This window comes from Mirounga leonina, unplaced genomic scaffold (genome assembly GCF_011800145.1).
Source record: "Mirounga leonina isolate KUSES-001 unplaced genomic scaffold, KU_Mleo_1.0 Mir_154, whole genome shotgun sequence".
Taxonomy (NCBI): domain Eukaryota; kingdom Metazoa; phylum Chordata; class Mammalia; order Carnivora; family Phocidae; genus Mirounga; species Mirounga leonina.
This window is the reverse complement of record NW_023270389.1, coordinates 32962414-32979223: the sequence shown is the minus strand read 5'-3', so window position 1 is coordinate 32979223 and position 16810 is coordinate 32962414. Positions and strand designations below refer to the sequence as shown.

Sequence of the window (16810 nt, the reverse complement as noted above, 5' to 3'; positions counted from 1 at the left end):
GACTCTGTCTGCCAAGGCCCCAAAGGTTTCAGTTTTTATAAGACTTTATCGTTTGGGGTTTTCCACATAGACAAGATAATGCAAATTCATACAACACACCGAGCAAGGTTCAGAGGCAGGCTTCCTATTTCTTTTTTTCTCCGCCCTCTTGTTTCTTTGCTGCCTCACTGGCTTAGTGAGCAGGCTATTCTAGTTTCCATTTTATGGACTGGCTCTCAGATTTACGAAAAGACCTGTTTCTGGGTGGCAATGTTGCCTGGGACTTTGCACTCAAGTCTAGAGCTTCGTATGTGCTAAAACCATGGTCCCCATAGGGATTTACTTCATTCTGGCTTCTCTCTAGGTCACTGGGTTTAGCTCTTGCTCACTGCATTGATTTTGAATATTCTATTTGTTCTTCTACTTGGGGATTTCCCATTCTCAATTTCAAGCTCAGCTGTCTGTTTTAAAAATTAATTTGGGTTTATTGTATCCAGTTTTTCCAAGCTAAGTCAGTCCTGTCTACTGTATTGCCTTGAAGGATGTGTGCTATTAAGAACTCCATCTTACTGCCTCTCAAGTCATATGGTTTCTGGAATCATACTCTTTACCTTTTAATGAATGTATTATTTATCTCTTACTTTGTTCCAAAGAGAATTTTAGATGCCAGTGGTGAACTTCCTATCTCCTTGTGTGATTATAAGGTACTTACGTGGCATGGAGCACGTTACTTAGTTTCTACACTCCAGGACACCTGAAGAAACACCAGCCTAGCACAGTGCTAAGTATCTGTTGAAAAGAACAGAAGGAAAATTTCTAAAACTTTATTAAGAACTTGTGTTTATTAAGTTCAATTTCTTTAAAATGAAACATAAGACAAACTTTCACCCTTTCTATTGGACTGAAGATAACTGACTATTTAAATAGGTAGACAATCACTCAACCAGTAGATGTTTTTGATTTTCTCTATTAATCTGATAAGAAAATATAGCATTAGAAAAAACCTCAATAAAAAAATAATACCTCCTTGGTATTTAAAAATAGAGCTACCGTATGACCCAGCAATTGCACTACTGGGTATTTACCCCCAAAGATACAGATGTAGTGAAAAGAAGGGGCACCTGCACCCCAGTGTTCATAGCAGCAACGTCCACAATAGCCAAACTGTGGAAGGAGCCGAGATGCCCTTCAACAGACGAATGGATAAAGAAGATGTGGTCCATATATGCAGTGGAATACTACTCAGCCATCAGGAAGGATGAATACCCACCATTTGCATTGACATGGATAGAACTGGAAGGGATTATGCTAAGTGAAATAAGTCAAGCAGAGAAAGACAATTATCATATGGTTTCACTTATATGTGGAACATAAGGAATAGCATGGAGGACATTAGGAGAAGGAAGGAAAAAATGAAGGCGGGGGGAATCAGAGAGGGAGACAAACCAAGAGAGACTCTGGACTCTGGGAACCAAACTGAGGGTTTCAGAGGGGAGGGGGATGAGGGGGTGAGTTAGCCCGGTGATGGGTATTAAGGAGGCTACGTATTACAATGAGCACTGGGTGTTATATGCAAACAATGAATCATGGAACACTACATCAAAAACTAATGAAGTACTGTATGGTGACTAACATAATAATAATAAAAAAATATCTCCTCAAAGAGGCAATGCTTCAATTAGCTAAAATGGGAAGTGACAAAATAGATGCAATCCTTTCAAATTTTATTGTTTATCATGAAGTAACTTAGATACACAAAGATGCAGAGAGAATGACATCATAAATGCCTAGCAACCAGTGTAAGAAACAAAACTTCCGAATGGAGATGGGGGTCCAGGAAGGAGTGGGTGGTGGCACTCTCTCTTGGGACTCTGCTATTGGAGCCCCCAGGGACATCCTCCGGATCTGGAGCCGGAGCAGAGTGAGATGTGGAGGCAGGGCCCCTTCTGTAAGGAGGAAGCTCTGAAACCCCCTCATTCTCACTGCTGGTAGCTCCACAAGGGGTGGTGTCTCCCAGAGGGCTGTATAGTGTGGGGACTAGAGGGGCCTCTGGTTGACCTCCCAGCTGGAGACTTTGGGAATAGTTGGATGCACCCCATTCCTCCTCATTTTAAGAAAATCCCTAAGAGACCCTTAGTTGGAAATTTACGCAACTGAATTGCCCCAGACTTCCCCAAGGAGAAGGAACTTCTTGTTGCTTTTGCAAAGAAATGAATCATTTGGAAAACTTGGGACTCTGGATATTCTTTCAGAAGACTTTTCTAGGGAGGGGGCCACAGAGAGAAGGGGGACATGATGCCAATGTGAGACGCTTGAGCACAGCTGGGAAATAATTTATTTGGGTGCCTGCTTCCTGCATCCGGATCTTGAGGAAACCTCTCTCCAGAAGGATCCAGGATCCCCGGAGGGATGGTAGCAAGGGGTGAGGACAGGTTTAATTAAGAGCAAAGTGGCCTCAGCACTGAGCAGAACAGGCTTCATGGGCCTTATTGCCAAACTGAGGACAGTGTTCCATCCCATGGGCAACTCCTCCTTCAGAGAGGGCTTCTAGAAGAATATGTAAAGAAAAAAACTCAAGCTATATATTGGAAAAAGCTGAAAGCACTCAAATATTTATGACTTCCATGACATTTTAAAATTTAGATTAAAGTTTACTAAGAAAGAGGAAAACCAGCAATGATAATGCAGATTCTCCAGAGGCAGGTAAAGACATCCCTCAAGTTGAGTCTACACTTTTGGTACTTGTAAGACAAAACGTTAACTCAGTGGACAGAATGTTAAACCCAAAGGGAAGGAGGGATCCTTTCTCAGAAGAACTTATACCAATTTGGCTCAGTTATTTTTACTTATCTGCAGGGATTGCCCAGAGAGGTGACTCATTCCTGTACCAGGGACTTTTGAAGCAAAGGCTAGGAATTAATTTCCAGCTCTTGATTAGACTACAGAGTCAGCTTACCACGCTAGAAGAAACCTTTGCTAGTCTTCAGTTTAACTCATTTAATTTGCAGGCGAGGGCCTGAAAGACAGGTGGTCATACCACTCAGTGACAGCTGGGACTGCAATCTGATGTCCTGACACCCAACCTCATGGCTTTCTCCGATACAGCTCAAAAGCTCCTCTGGGCTGGAGAACACATTCAGAGCTGGCTTACCTGTGAAAGACAGTTAAGGAAATACTGACTTCAGGTGGGGAAGCGACTTATTCAGCTATAATGGAACCTTTCCAGGGGCAGGAAAATAGATATGGACTAGCCTGTACTTTCTTATTACCTGTGATGGGAAGGAAGAAAGTCCAAGTTTCCAAACTCAACTTTAGACCTTATATTTATTCTAAAGTAACAATCTGTGATTAGTTTTGAGTATATCTGGTTAGATTATTAGAACCACAAGTAACTCCAGTCTCCTTCTGTGTTCAGTACTGCCGGAGAAGGAAGACTAAGTTTGAGATGAGATCTTTGGGTTTTCCTTCTCATTATTGTTGAAAGGAGTGCATGAGGTGGGAGGGCAGGTGGCAGAAGTTAAGAGAAATCGAGGTTACGATTCAGTTGCTCTTCCGTGTAGAGTGTGTTCAGAATGTGCTTTCTGTAAGTTCATACGGCAGGTTCCTAAGGTACTAGGAAGCACAGTGGGCCTCCAGGTGGGCTTGGAGAGACTTGTTCAGATGGTCGGTAACCTTGACAGGACCCCAGAAGGATGTGACTCAGCTTGATGTCTCCTCCCTTTCTGTTGTCTCATTGTTTTATCCAAGTCACAATTCCTTTGATGGGAATAGCATGAAATGGAAAACGGAAGCAAAGGAGCAGGAGAAATAAGAACTTTTTAAAGAGAAGAACCGGAATTGGTCATCTTCGAAGCTGGCCTCCAGCCCCCACCCAAAAGCACTCTCCGTACACAGGGAGCCTCAGAAAGACAGTCAACAAATACACACGCTTAGCCTATTTCTTTTTTTCTTGTTTGTTGGACTGCATAGCATCTTCTCCTTGTCGTTCTTCGAATTTATAGCAGAAATCTTAACATAGCAATAATTGACCCAATGGTATTTTAGGAAGATGGTGCAGAAAAATTGTGGGAAGGTAGAAAATACGTATTTGTAGAAACTGTATGTACATAAAGCCTCTCAAATTTCTGGACATTTTTTATTTTGATGGTCAGCTCAATTCAGCCTGATGTATATACTTTTATGAAGTATTTTTCTATCTTATCTTTCGTTAACCTTCTCACATTCAAAAACCTCATTGTTCTCTTTATTATGTAATTTTACAGTGACTTATATTCCTATTGGATTTAAGCATTTGTAACAAATATTAGCTCATTTAATTATCATAATTGCAAGTGAGGGGAGGTCTTATAAAAGGCACTAAATTTGGAATCAGGAAATCTATGGTACATTTCCATCTCTGACATTTACTTGTTTTTTGAGATTGGATTAGTTTTAAGATCTCTTTACACCACATTTCCTTCACCAGAAGACAGAGACATAAATACTTTTCCTACCTCCTGGCAAAGTTGTGGGAAGTTGGGTGAGACCATGTGCATAAATGCAGGAAGTATTGGAGGTTTCTCAAATGTTGATATTGTTACAGATAAAGAAATGAAGGCTCAGAAAGATTCACTTAGTGAATGAAGGAGAGTCATTACAAAGGTATCTACCTTTTTAAAAACATTTTTAAATTTAAATTCAATTAACTAACATATAATGTATTATTGGTTTCAGAGGTACAGGTCTGTGATTCATCAGTCTTATATGACACCCAGTGCTCATCACATCATGTGCCCTCCTTAATGTCCATCACCCGGTTACCTCATCCCTCCACCCCCCTCCCCTCCAGCAACCCTCAGTTTGTTTCCTATGGTTAAGAGTCTCTTATGGTTTGTATCCCTCTCTGGTTTCGTCTTGTTTTATTTTTCCCTCCCTTTCCCTATGATCCTCTGTTTTCTTAAATTCCACATATGAGTGAGATCATAGGATAATTGTCTTTCTCTGATAGGCTGATTTCGCTCAGCATAATATCCTCTAGTTCCATCCACATCGTTGCAAATGACAAGATTTCATTTTCTGATGGCTGGGTAGTATTCCATTTTGTGTGTGTGTGTGTGTGTATATATATATACACACACACACACACACACACACATATCTTCTTTATCCATTCATCTGTCCATCTGTTGATGGACATCTGGGCTCTTTCCACAGTTTGGCTATTGTGGACGTTGCTGCTATAAACATTGGGGTGCAGGTGCCCCTTCGAATCCCTACATTTGTATCTTTGGGGTAAACCCCTAGTAGTGCGATTGCTGGATTGTAGGGTAGCTCTATTTTCAACTTTTTGAGGAACCTCCATACTGCTGTCCAGAGTGGTTGCACCGCTAGCATCTTTAATATATGTTTTTATATTAGAATTTTAGACATTACACAAAAGGATCTTGTTAATATTTTAGAAACTTGACTCTACTAATTTGAATAAAGTAAAATTTAAATAAAGTTTTCAGTTGGCAGAAAATATTTCCTCCCGGGCGCCTGGGTGGCTCAGTCGTTAAGCGTCTGCCTTCAGTTCAGGTCATGGTCCCAGGGTCATGGGATGGAGCCCCGTATCGGGCTCCCTGCTCAGCGGGAAGTCTGCTTCTCCCTCTCCCACCCCCCCTGCTTGTGTTCCTGCTCTCGCTGTCTCTCTCTCTGTCAAATAAAATCTTTAAAAAAAAAAAAAAAGAAAGAAAATATTTCCTCCCTACATAACAAGATAAACTGTGGAGACCCTGATGACAATTACCCAATAGCAGCCACAGTAATTCCTATTTATTCAGTGCTTCAGATGTTTCCCAGTGTGACCATGGCCTTACTTATTATACAAATACTTGAAATATATTTCTACCACTAGATGGAGACATAACCATAAGTGATCAAAGTTCACTTGCCAGTTTAAAAGAAGGAAAAAAAAGCACCTCACCTTCCAATAATTGTATATGGAAAGGGACATATATGTTAGTAATACAATGTGACAATTTTCTTTGACATTTTTATATACTTGTTTAAATTTTTACTATTTTATTACTATGAAAGCTTGACATGTGAAATGTTCCAGGTAGTTTCCAAATGCCATATTGATACCTCAAATCTCTGGGACTGAACAACAGAAGATGGTCAGTTGTAAAAACAGAATAAAGTCAAACTGCATATGTAAAATTATTAGAACAGTGTCTAGAACCTAGTTTTCTCTCTATTTAAGAAGGGTAAAAGATCTAATAAAAACTATTATATAGCACTACTTTCTGTCAGGAATTTAAAGATTTTTTTTTTTTTTCAAAGTAAGCCTAGATGGATGCATCAGTTCTGCCTAAAATTCTGTAACTCTTTTCACTCTACTGATTCAAGACTATCTTCAAACTAGAAACATCTTCCTTTATTATTTCTGTAGTTATTGACTACAATGAAAGTGTTTTATGTACATTATTATGTGCTTATATGTGTATATGATTTTACAAATTGATATATATATATACACTTCTTTTTATAGGATATAGATCATAAAAGTGAGATTTCTAGGTTAAACATTATTGGTATTTAAATGTGATCATTTACTGCCAGATTATTGTCCAATTGTTTAAACTGACACTTCTATCGCTGATGTGTAAGTTTGCTTTACCAAAATGTTTTTAACACTGAATGCTTAAAATCTTGCTGATCTGATGAAAGAAACTTAATTTATAATTTTTTTATTTGCACATCTTTGAATACCTGTGAGATTGAACTTCTTTTCATATTTTTATTGGGTATATGTAATTTTTTCTCTGTAATTGTCTATTTGTTGGCTTATCCAATTTCTTATTTGAATGTTTATCTTTTTTTAAAAAAGATTTTATTTATTTATTCATAAGAGACAGAGAGAGAGAGGCAGAGGGAGAAGCAGGTTCCCCGCTGAGCAGGGAGCCCGATGCGGGACTCGATCCCAGGACCCTGGGATCATGACCTGAGCCGAAGGCAGATGCTTAACCAGCTGAGCCACCCAGGCACCCAGAATGTTTATCTTTTTAATTGTAAAATTCTTCTTATATTAGATATTAATTTGTTATCTATTATATGGTTGCAAATTGTTATCTATTATATTGGTTCTCTCTAGCTTACATTTATAGTGATTTGTGCCATATATAATTTTGAAAGTAATCAAATATTTTTCTTTAGAATTGTTTTTTGGTATTGTTCAAGTTTATTCAATTGTTATTCTCAATTCTTGTCACGTATATATACTTTCACAAAAAGATAATAAAATGATATATACATATTTAAATTTTGGATGCTTACTCTACCTGGATTTTACTCATGTGAATGAGGTGATGCAGCGATCTTTTTGTCTTCCAGAACAATATGCATTTATCCTGGCTTCATTTTTATAAAATACTCTATTATTTTTCTGCTGAATTAAGATATCAAGTTGATCCTAAGTTAAGTTTTGGTATAATGTTAGATCTGTTTCCCTACTCAAACATTTCACTATATTGGTTTATCTACTCTGAAATATGTATTAGTACCTTTCATGATTACAATTCGACAAGTCTTGTTTCAGATAATTAAAGATATAAAACAATGGCTACTATGAAATCACAGTAAGTCTCAAAATCAGCTTAACTCCTGCACTCCTGACATTGAAGATAAGCAATTTCACTTGTTCCTCTTTCTGAGGCCTCAGAAATGATAAAGCTAGGTGATTCCTAGTTTTCCTGAAACCTAAACACAACACAGGGCTTTTTTAAAAAATAAATTTTCCATGACGAATAGTTCCATTGTCTTGATTTGAATTTTTTTTTTTTTTTTCTTACGGTAAATAACTGTTTTCTCGGAGCAGTGTGGCATTCTGTCTTATTATAAATTACTTAAACTTAGAAAGACCTTTGTCTCTGAGTGGGACTTTCAGGAGGGGAAAGCCTGGGTTGACTGCTTAACCGTGTGCTCGCCTGGTTGGAATGTAGTTCTCTCAGTCTTTCCAAAAAAGAGTCTCAAAACTGTGTTATGTAAAAGTCATCTTATGGTTTGTAACATATTCCCTAAAAGTATGGGCTTCTGATTGGTTGCTTTAATAATATTAGCCTTAGTTATAATATTGAAATTCATATATCTCTTCTGTCAAAGATATAAGTATTTGTGAGCCAGGGCACCTGGGCGGCTCAGTCAGTTAAGTGTCCAACTTTTGATTTCAGCTCAGGTCAGGATCTCAGGGTCATGGGATGGAGCCCTGTGTTGGGCTCCGCGCTGGACATGGAGTCTGCTTAAAATTCTCTCTTTCCTTCTCCCTCTGCCACTCCCCCCTTTAAATAAATAAATACTTGTGAGCCTTATTTTTAAAGAAGAGCTTTGACATTTTTTCCCCATTATTCAAAAGATAAAGTAAAACCCACAGTCTTGTTGGATTCCTTATTCAAAGAGAGAATTAAGAGACCTTGTCTCTTTTAAATTAACAACTCTCTGGGGATTGAATGATTAAACTGAGGTGGAGTGTGTGCTAACAAAGGTCAGAGTAACCTCCATCTGGGGCTCAGAGGGAAGACCGTCTGTCTGCTGCCATCTGTCCCAGCAGCTGGTTGTCACTGAGGTTGGATCCATAGGATTCAGATTCTTTTTTTAATGACATGAGGACATCTGCAAGCCTTTGAACTTAAAGAAAGATGGTTAAACTGCTTAATTCCCCATTTCTGGTTTGATACTTCATCTATCAAACTGGTTAGAGCCCTGGTCTGGTTAAAGGCAGAAAACAGGTGTTTTTTTTCTTAGGGCGAGCTGAAGGTCCAGCAGGGGGAGGTTGTGTTTCTTTAATGTGCCCCCCCCCCCCCCCCCCCAGCAGAAGCTCTGTAGACACATGAGGTACTGCCACCCCCTGGTGGCTAATAAACTCCGTGATGCTCTGCTCTCCGGAAGCTAACTCTGGGCAGAGATAGGCACCTCTGAGTTGAACAGCCTCTCCTCACCCTGGCTCATCATTTGCTATTTCTTTTCTTTTTCTTTGGACAAAAAAGGATGGCAAAACTTCCACTTCGTCGCCCAAGCATTTGATGAAATTCTACTACTGAACATGATCTGTTTTTTCTTCCCTGAATGAAAGTCCATGAATTAAAAGACAGGGAAGTGGGGAATCCAGGTGAAATTCATGAGTCCTAAACAGGGTCTCCAGCCTTCTAGAAGCACTTTGTTTTCAGGATCTGCATATTTCCTGCGAAGTGAAATGGGCGTATTGAAGACAACCCTGATATATTCTGAATATAACCCGGTTCCCAAGGGGGGAATGTTGATCAAGAACTGTTTAGGTATCTAGTTCTTTAATAGAAAGACAATAATATTTTCTAAATGCAATGGTATATTAGTAACAAAAGACCACTAAATGCATATATAAATCAGAGATGAGTCTCTAAGACTTCAGAAAAATTTAAGAACATTATTACAACAAATGTAGTAACATTCCTAATGTTTTAAATGTGCTTTCTGAAATAAAAGCAAAAACAATAGAACAATAGAAACCTCTCTAGTTTGAAGAAAATGGAAGCACCTATCTTGCAATCACTGTGTTTGCAAAGACAACGATTACTTATATATGATAAAGAAATGAATATTCAGGGGACAAAGTCTTAACATGTTTTTTTCTATTAAAAAATGTTGCCTTCAAAACTGACTTATTCAAATGATCTAACACCAATGGCTAAAGATAATAGTATACTTTGATGAGAGAGAGGAGAAATAGAGTACATACATATTAGCTGTGTAGAAAAATCTAAATTAAAAATTAAAATGTTTTTCTGTCCCGGTATAAATACTTTCTATCCTTTCAGGAGTTTTGGGTGAGGAAAAAGAAAATCTATGGTTTAAAGGCCTCAGTGTTTCTACTGAAAATAATAAATTAATCAGCAACATTCCAATAATTAATAGTTATGAAAAGGCCAAAGGAGAAAAACAAACATGGAAGGCATTAGGCCTAAACTGGTTTTTATACTAAAAAGACAATATTCGGAAATATAATATACTTATAAATAACATTAGAAATGCACTTTATTTTTACTTACATTTAATTTAATAAACACATAGCATATTGGGCCAGACACTACTCTAAACACCCTACAAGTATTGACAGATTTCATTCTTATAGAAATTTTATAAGGTTCTACTGTAAGATTTATAGAAGAGGAAACAGAAAGGTTATAAAACTTTCACAAAATCACACTGTTCAAGATCTCGATATATTTTTAGTTTAAAAATTAATATATAAAGTGTCCCTTTAAAATACATGAAAGTAAAATTATTTAGTGTTCTATAAACAAACACAAAATAAATCATGAATACATGATTTAGCTATTGTATTAGCTGGAGCTACCATAACCAAATACCATGGACTGGGTGGTTTACACACCAGAAATTAATTTTCTCACCATTCTGGAAGCTGGAAGCCTAAAATCAGAGTGCCAGTATGGTGAGTTTTGGTGAGGGCTCTCTTCCTGGCTCACATTTGGCCACTCTCTCACTGTTTTCATATAGCGGTGGTCAGTGGGGGAGACGGAGAGAGAGGGCCAGCTTTCTTGTCTCTCTTCTTATAAGGGCCAATCCCATCATGAGGGCCCCTCTCCTGTGACCTCTTAACCCTAATTACCTCCCAAAGGCCCAATCTCCAAACACCGTCCCACTGGAGAGTTAGGGCTTCAACATATGAAATTTGGAGTGGACACAATTCAGGCCATAGCAGCCATCTTGCAAGTGATAACTCAACACTCCCACAGGGAAATGACCATTGAGACTCTACTACATTCAGCAACTCCTCCTGAATCAGTAAAGACCCAATTGTTTTTGGTGTAGGTTGTATGTAACTATATATTTCATGTATTTCTTTTTATAATATTGTATTGAAGAAACTGACCTTGTGTTATTTCTGGATTAGATCTACTAGAGATTATTTACATCCTTCTAGTTTAAGGCTCTGGATGACCAACCACCACCAGCCCTGGGGCTTGCAAATACGTGTGTGGGCCCTTGTGACAGCTCTCACCTATTTGTTCCAACTGGGGTGACACCTCTAGCACCTTGGAATATGGCACCTGGGCATGGCAAGAGCGGTAGCAGATGTCCTTTATCTTCTCTGTCCCCTCAGTGGCACCCAGAACAGTCATCCACTCCCTCTGCTGGCCCATGTGAAGGCAGATTTCCAGAGGTGACCACTTCTATCTCCCCCTCAGAATATTCCAGACTGTGGCTCCACAAAACCAATGACCCTTCCTTTCAATGCTCTCTCTTGCCTCCAACTCATGTGGAAATGCCTATGGTGTCCTTGCTCAGTGTTAGGCCATGCTGGGAAAAGATGGGTAATTTTTATATTAATGGGCTACTTTTTTACTCCATCCACAGGCACCTTGCTTGTCCTCCCAGCTGATGGCAAGGTGTGGAAAGCAGAGATGCAGTCTACATTGAAAGAGGTCCCATTCCAAGAATGCAGTGATTATGACCTAAAGAGTCATACCATAGGTTAAGAGATACCACATACCACAAACTCCAAAGGGTAAATACAACACAATTAGAAAATGAAGTATTATTTATATTTTCACTGCCTGGAAAATGGATAACACTTGCATCTGTGGTTATCATCAGTGAAGCTCTGTAACAACCTTTCAAGTCATTGGAAGGCGGTGTTCACAGGGGGCACAATGAATGATCAACATAATGAATAACAGTATGATTAAAAATGAGTAAATGGTATTAGGGAACCACAGGAAGACCTATATCAATATAAATAGGTTCTAAAGAACTATGAGTAGTAACATTGTGAGTAGTAACAACGTTGCCATCCTTTCCTGTCTCTAGGAGATACAAACTACCCAGGAGTAGCACACTGGGCACATTTAACAATAAAACAATGTGGGGGACCTAGGATCCAAACCAATAGAGATGGTACCTGGACACTCTGAATAATTTCATGTGCATTGATTAGATAATAAACACATAAATAAGTACTTTTCCTCTACCTATTATTCTAAATTTTCATCAATAAATGATTATACCTCATATGGGACCATGGATTTTGTAATGCATTTTTAAGCCAATTGCATTTATAGACAAGGGATTCTCAAAAAAATATATATATATATTGCTTGGGGCCCTGCACACAGTGCTTCTGTGTGGAAACTGAGCTTAATCTAACCTCACTAAAGAATTTTGAAGAGAATGACTAATCAGATGAACTAGTTGTACTGTTAGGGGCAAACATAGAAGATTTTGACAAAGAATTATAAGTTCAGAATATCAGAACAAGCCTGATAAAGAATTAGGAAAGACTCAGTGCACCTGGGTGGCTCAATCGGTTGAACGTCCAGACTCTGGGTTTCGGCTCAGGTGGAGTTATGAGATTGAGCCCTGTGTTGGGCTCCATGCTCAGCGGGGATTCTGCTTCAGGATTCTCTCTCTTCCTCTCCTCCTGCCCCTCCCCCCCTCAAATAAATAAATACAAATCTTAAAAAAAAAAAGAATTAGGAAAGACTGGAATGTCCGAGTTTGCTCCATGTAACCACTGACGCAAAATAAATCCCTGCAGACTGTTTACTAAAACTAGGATGGTGTATAGCAACTGTAGTTTTAATTTTGTGTAAATAGAGCAGAAATCTTCTACAGCTCTGTGGTCATTTGTTGGCTACCTGCATGTATTCCTACTTGTATTATATTTGCTTTACTCAATAATAAAATCAGCTACTTCTATATTTATTAATTAGCTTGTTCCTTTGAGTCTTGATTTCTCTCTCTCCCAATACTTCCAACTGTTTTCATATCTAGGCACAAATAGAAAACTGTGATATTTCTGTGTCATCAAATGATAAACTGAAGGTATCTGGGAACCCCTATTTAGGGCATGATGAAAAAATTCATTACATTAAAAATATCACATAGCTATGATAAGAATAATAAAATACAAGAATTAGGAAAGGCCTTGTATATTGAATGTATATGAAATTTCCAAATAAAATATCTTCAAATTTTTAAATGAGAAACTCCAGCATTCTCACTTATGTAGCTTTTATATAACTTTTTATATAGAATTTTGTTCTTGAAATGCTCTATATAATTCCTGATCGTGAGTCTTCAATGATCCTTTCAAAAGCTTGATGGTCACTATCAATGACAAACTTTTCTTGTACAGTCTGAAATGTTTTTGAATACTGACAATTTATAACACTTGAAATTACAGTTGACCTTGAGCAATGAAGGGGTAAGAGGCTGACTCCCTACACAGTAGAAAATCCACATATAACTTTTGACTCCCCCCCAAAAAATAACTACTAATAGCCTAGTAGTGACCAGAAGCCTTACCAATAACATAGTCAATTAATACATATTTTGAATGTTATATGCATTATTTACTGTATTTTTATAATAAAGTAAGCTAGGGAAAAGGAAATGTTAAGAAAAGCATAAGGAAGAGATAATACATTTGCAGTATTGTGCTATAAAAAAAATCCCATATAAGTGTACTTATGCACTTCAAACCCCTGTTACTCAAGGAAGGGTCAACTGTATATATTTTTCTTTGACTTAATATTTTAAATTTACATGTATTTCATCATTCTGATGTGTCCTTTTTTTTTCCCTTTCAACATTTCATTTTTCATAAGAATATATGACAAGAGCTAACATTGTGCTTAAGAATTCTATTTTTCAATAGTGGTGGCCTAAGATTTGGACTAATTATCTCTAAGAAGCAATCAAGGTAACTGGATTTAAAACATTAGAAATTATCTTAAACCCATTGATAAGCCAACAAAATAGCATGGGGATTGCCAGAGGTAACTCTGATTGCAAACTAAACCCAGAAAAGAAAGGGAGAATATCAGCCACAAAATTAAATCTACCCTAGGGTCATTTAATGATATCAGAAAACTTATGTTTATCCTTTTAATTTCATGGGGCAAGAGGAACAAAAGTCGTGGTCCAGGGCCCATCCAAGGTGGAAAGTTTTATCAGATGTGGTCCTACCACTGCACTGGACTTGTAAAGGACTCTACCCTCAGGCTCAGAGTGAATCAAAAGTAAACCTGCCTTTTCTGAACCCAACCCTGGAAGATTGTAGGGAAGGTTGCCATAGTGTTGAATGAAGCAGAAGAAATTAAAAATGCTAGATACATAAAAACTTAACCCTGAGAACTTGTGGCAATTGCCCAGTCATGGTAAGGATTCCCAGTCCAAGTTCTCAAGACCTGGGTGGGTCAGGAAAGCCCAAGTTCTAAACGTGGTTTAAGGTAGTACCCAAATGATACTGCCAAATAAATTTGGTAGATGGAAAACTAAAGTATCTCTGGAGAGAGTACCTTCACCCTATGCCTTAGGGAATCCCAACAAGTAATTTTGTGAAGAGGAACAGGTAGCACAGTCAAAGGCAACCAGGCACACAAGGAAGAAAGCCCCCATGAGTGAGAACCTGCAGAAATAAGGAAAGAATGAGATGGTGAGTAGGAGGCAAAGAAACAGATCAGGATTGAGAATTCAATTCAGTAAATTATTTGGCAGTGGCAACTATCCCATAGTGTGCCCTGGAAGCAAATAGATCAGAAGCCCACTGAGTTTTTGAGGGAATTGTATAGTCAAAGAAATTAAGATCCTGGACTTAGAAAACCTTTGGCTGGTCAAGCTTTTGGGTGCCCCAAATTTCATGGGCAGTAAGTGGGCTGCAACAGTTGTACATTCCAAGAACAGAGCCCCTAACCTCCACTCATGGTCATTCTGAAGTGACCACGGAGGAAAACGAACAAAAAGGAACCTCCCTGGAGCAGATCCACAATACTAGTGACAAAGGATGTTGGCTATAATGAGACTTACTGAGAATGTAGGAATCAGAGGGAAAGCAGAGGATTCCTAAACCCTTCCTGATATTCCATACATAGGCATGTTTCAGCCAGCAGAGTTGCAAGTGCTGTGAAAGGTAATTTCATACAATGAATCTCATTCCAGCAGCACTTTACATATTTATAGATTCCTCTCCATTTGTGCACTAAAAAGAGCTCAAACTTACTGAGCCCTTCCTATGTGGTTGGCACTATTTTGAGCACTTTATGTTTATTAACTTAATTCTCATAATTCTCATAGCAATTCTATGTATTCCCACTTTATAGACGGAAAGATGCTTTATAGATAGATAACTTTATAGATAGATAAGGTACAGAGATAAGGAATTTTCCTAAAGTCACACAGTTGTTAAATAGCAGGAGTCTGATTTGAGCTCAGGCAGTCTGTCTCCAAAATCCATGCTCTTAATGACTTAGCTATACCATTTCTCAGGATGGAGTCAATTACCTCCCCCCTCCTTGAGGGCTTTAGAAATTCTTCCTTCTTTCTCCTGCATCATATCCATCAGCATACGACATGATATAATTTTCCCCGTATTTTAAAAGAAAATCTCTCTTGAGCATACAGTATGTTCCAGCAAACATTCCTCTGCCCAAACTTTTCTGTAAAACTCTTGAAAAAAGTTGTCCATATTCATCCGTATTGGCTACTTCAATCTCTCTCATCCCAGTCTCTGTTTTAGCCCCTCCATCTAGGCTTTTCATTACAAATACTCTACTGAAAGAGCTTTGCACAAGGCGACCAATGACCTCCATATTGTAAACCCTAATGTTGAATGTAAGTCTTCATCTTGCTTTTTTCATTTGGGTTCATTGACACATGTTCTTACTGATGACTCCCAAATATATATCTCAAGCCTAGACCCATCGTCAGAACTCCAGATATGTATTTTTGACTACTTATACAACATCTTCACTTTGATGTCTAAAAGGTGTCTCGAACTTACCATGTATAAAAACAAACTCCTGATCTTTCTGTTACAAACGTCTTCCCCAAGGGAAGTAAGGTTAGGAAAGAGCACAATCTCCTTTCTGTTGCTCAAGCTAAAACCCTGGGTGTCGTCTTTAATTCCTCTTTCCTTTTTAACTGCACACCCAATCCTTTAACAAATCCTGCTAGTCCCAACGTCAAAATATAACATTATACTTCCCATCACTCACCTCTGAGTCCTTACCTCCTCACCCTAGAAACTGTCAGGATGCTTGGATCAGAGACTTTGAGCAACACAGGTCTTCTTTATTGTTCACAGGAATCTTCTCTCTTCCTGATTCTGTTTCTACCTCCCTCCCCACAGCTTAGTCCATGATGAGAGTACAGGATTTCAGAGAGGAATAGTAAGAAAGAGAGTTGTCTTTAAGTGGTTCTGCTTCCACAGGTCACGATGTTTCCCTGTAGCAAGGAAGACCAAAATTTGGCTACCTACTTGGAATTGAGAGAGAGAAAACTATAGGGAAAAAACATTTTAGTAAATTCCCCCCACTAGAGTGAAAGAATAGTTACTCTTTTTAAAGAATAGATGGAAAACTTGAGATGGATGGAAGTAGACACAATGGCAAGTAAGGAAAAGAATACCACCACTTCTCAACACTGAGGCACACGGAGTAGGAAGATGAACCAGCCACCACTGAGGTAGTTTGCGAGGAAAGCATTGACTTTAGGGAAGAGGTTGTTTTTAATTTAGGCAAGGGAGTGGAGGGAACACTCAAGTTGTTTGAATAGAAAATAAGGTATCCACTTTGGCATTAACCAAAAAAAAAAAAAAAAAAAAAAAGCTGGGGTGTGGTAAGACAAAAACTATTAATGTTTAAGTGTTCCACGAAATCTGATAGTGATAGTAGGTTAAATATAATAAAAGGCAAATTTCTGTGGTAAGCAAGTATAATTTCCTGCAACAAACCAGCATCAGTCTCAAGAGTAAAGGCAACACAATCTTTGAAATCAAAGTATAATCTCAAAGCAGAGCTTGCCTTGGGAAAAAATA

At 38.3% G+C, this 16810-nt stretch overlaps 1 protein-coding gene across 1 annotated transcript in view; it reads right to left on the bottom strand.

The window, feature by feature from the left end:
- CR2 (complement C3d receptor 2) overlaps window positions 1–709 on the bottom strand; it is a 66771-nt gene extending 66062 nt beyond the window's left edge. Inside the window, exon 1 of the mRNA XM_035010427.1 lies at window positions 692–709. Within this exon, the coding sequence (XP_034866318.1) occupies window positions 692–698 (7 nt within the window). The 5' untranslated portion in view covers window positions 699–709. The remainder of the gene's footprint in view (window positions 1–691) is intronic.
- Between the last annotated feature and the right edge of the window lie 16101 nt (window positions 710–16810).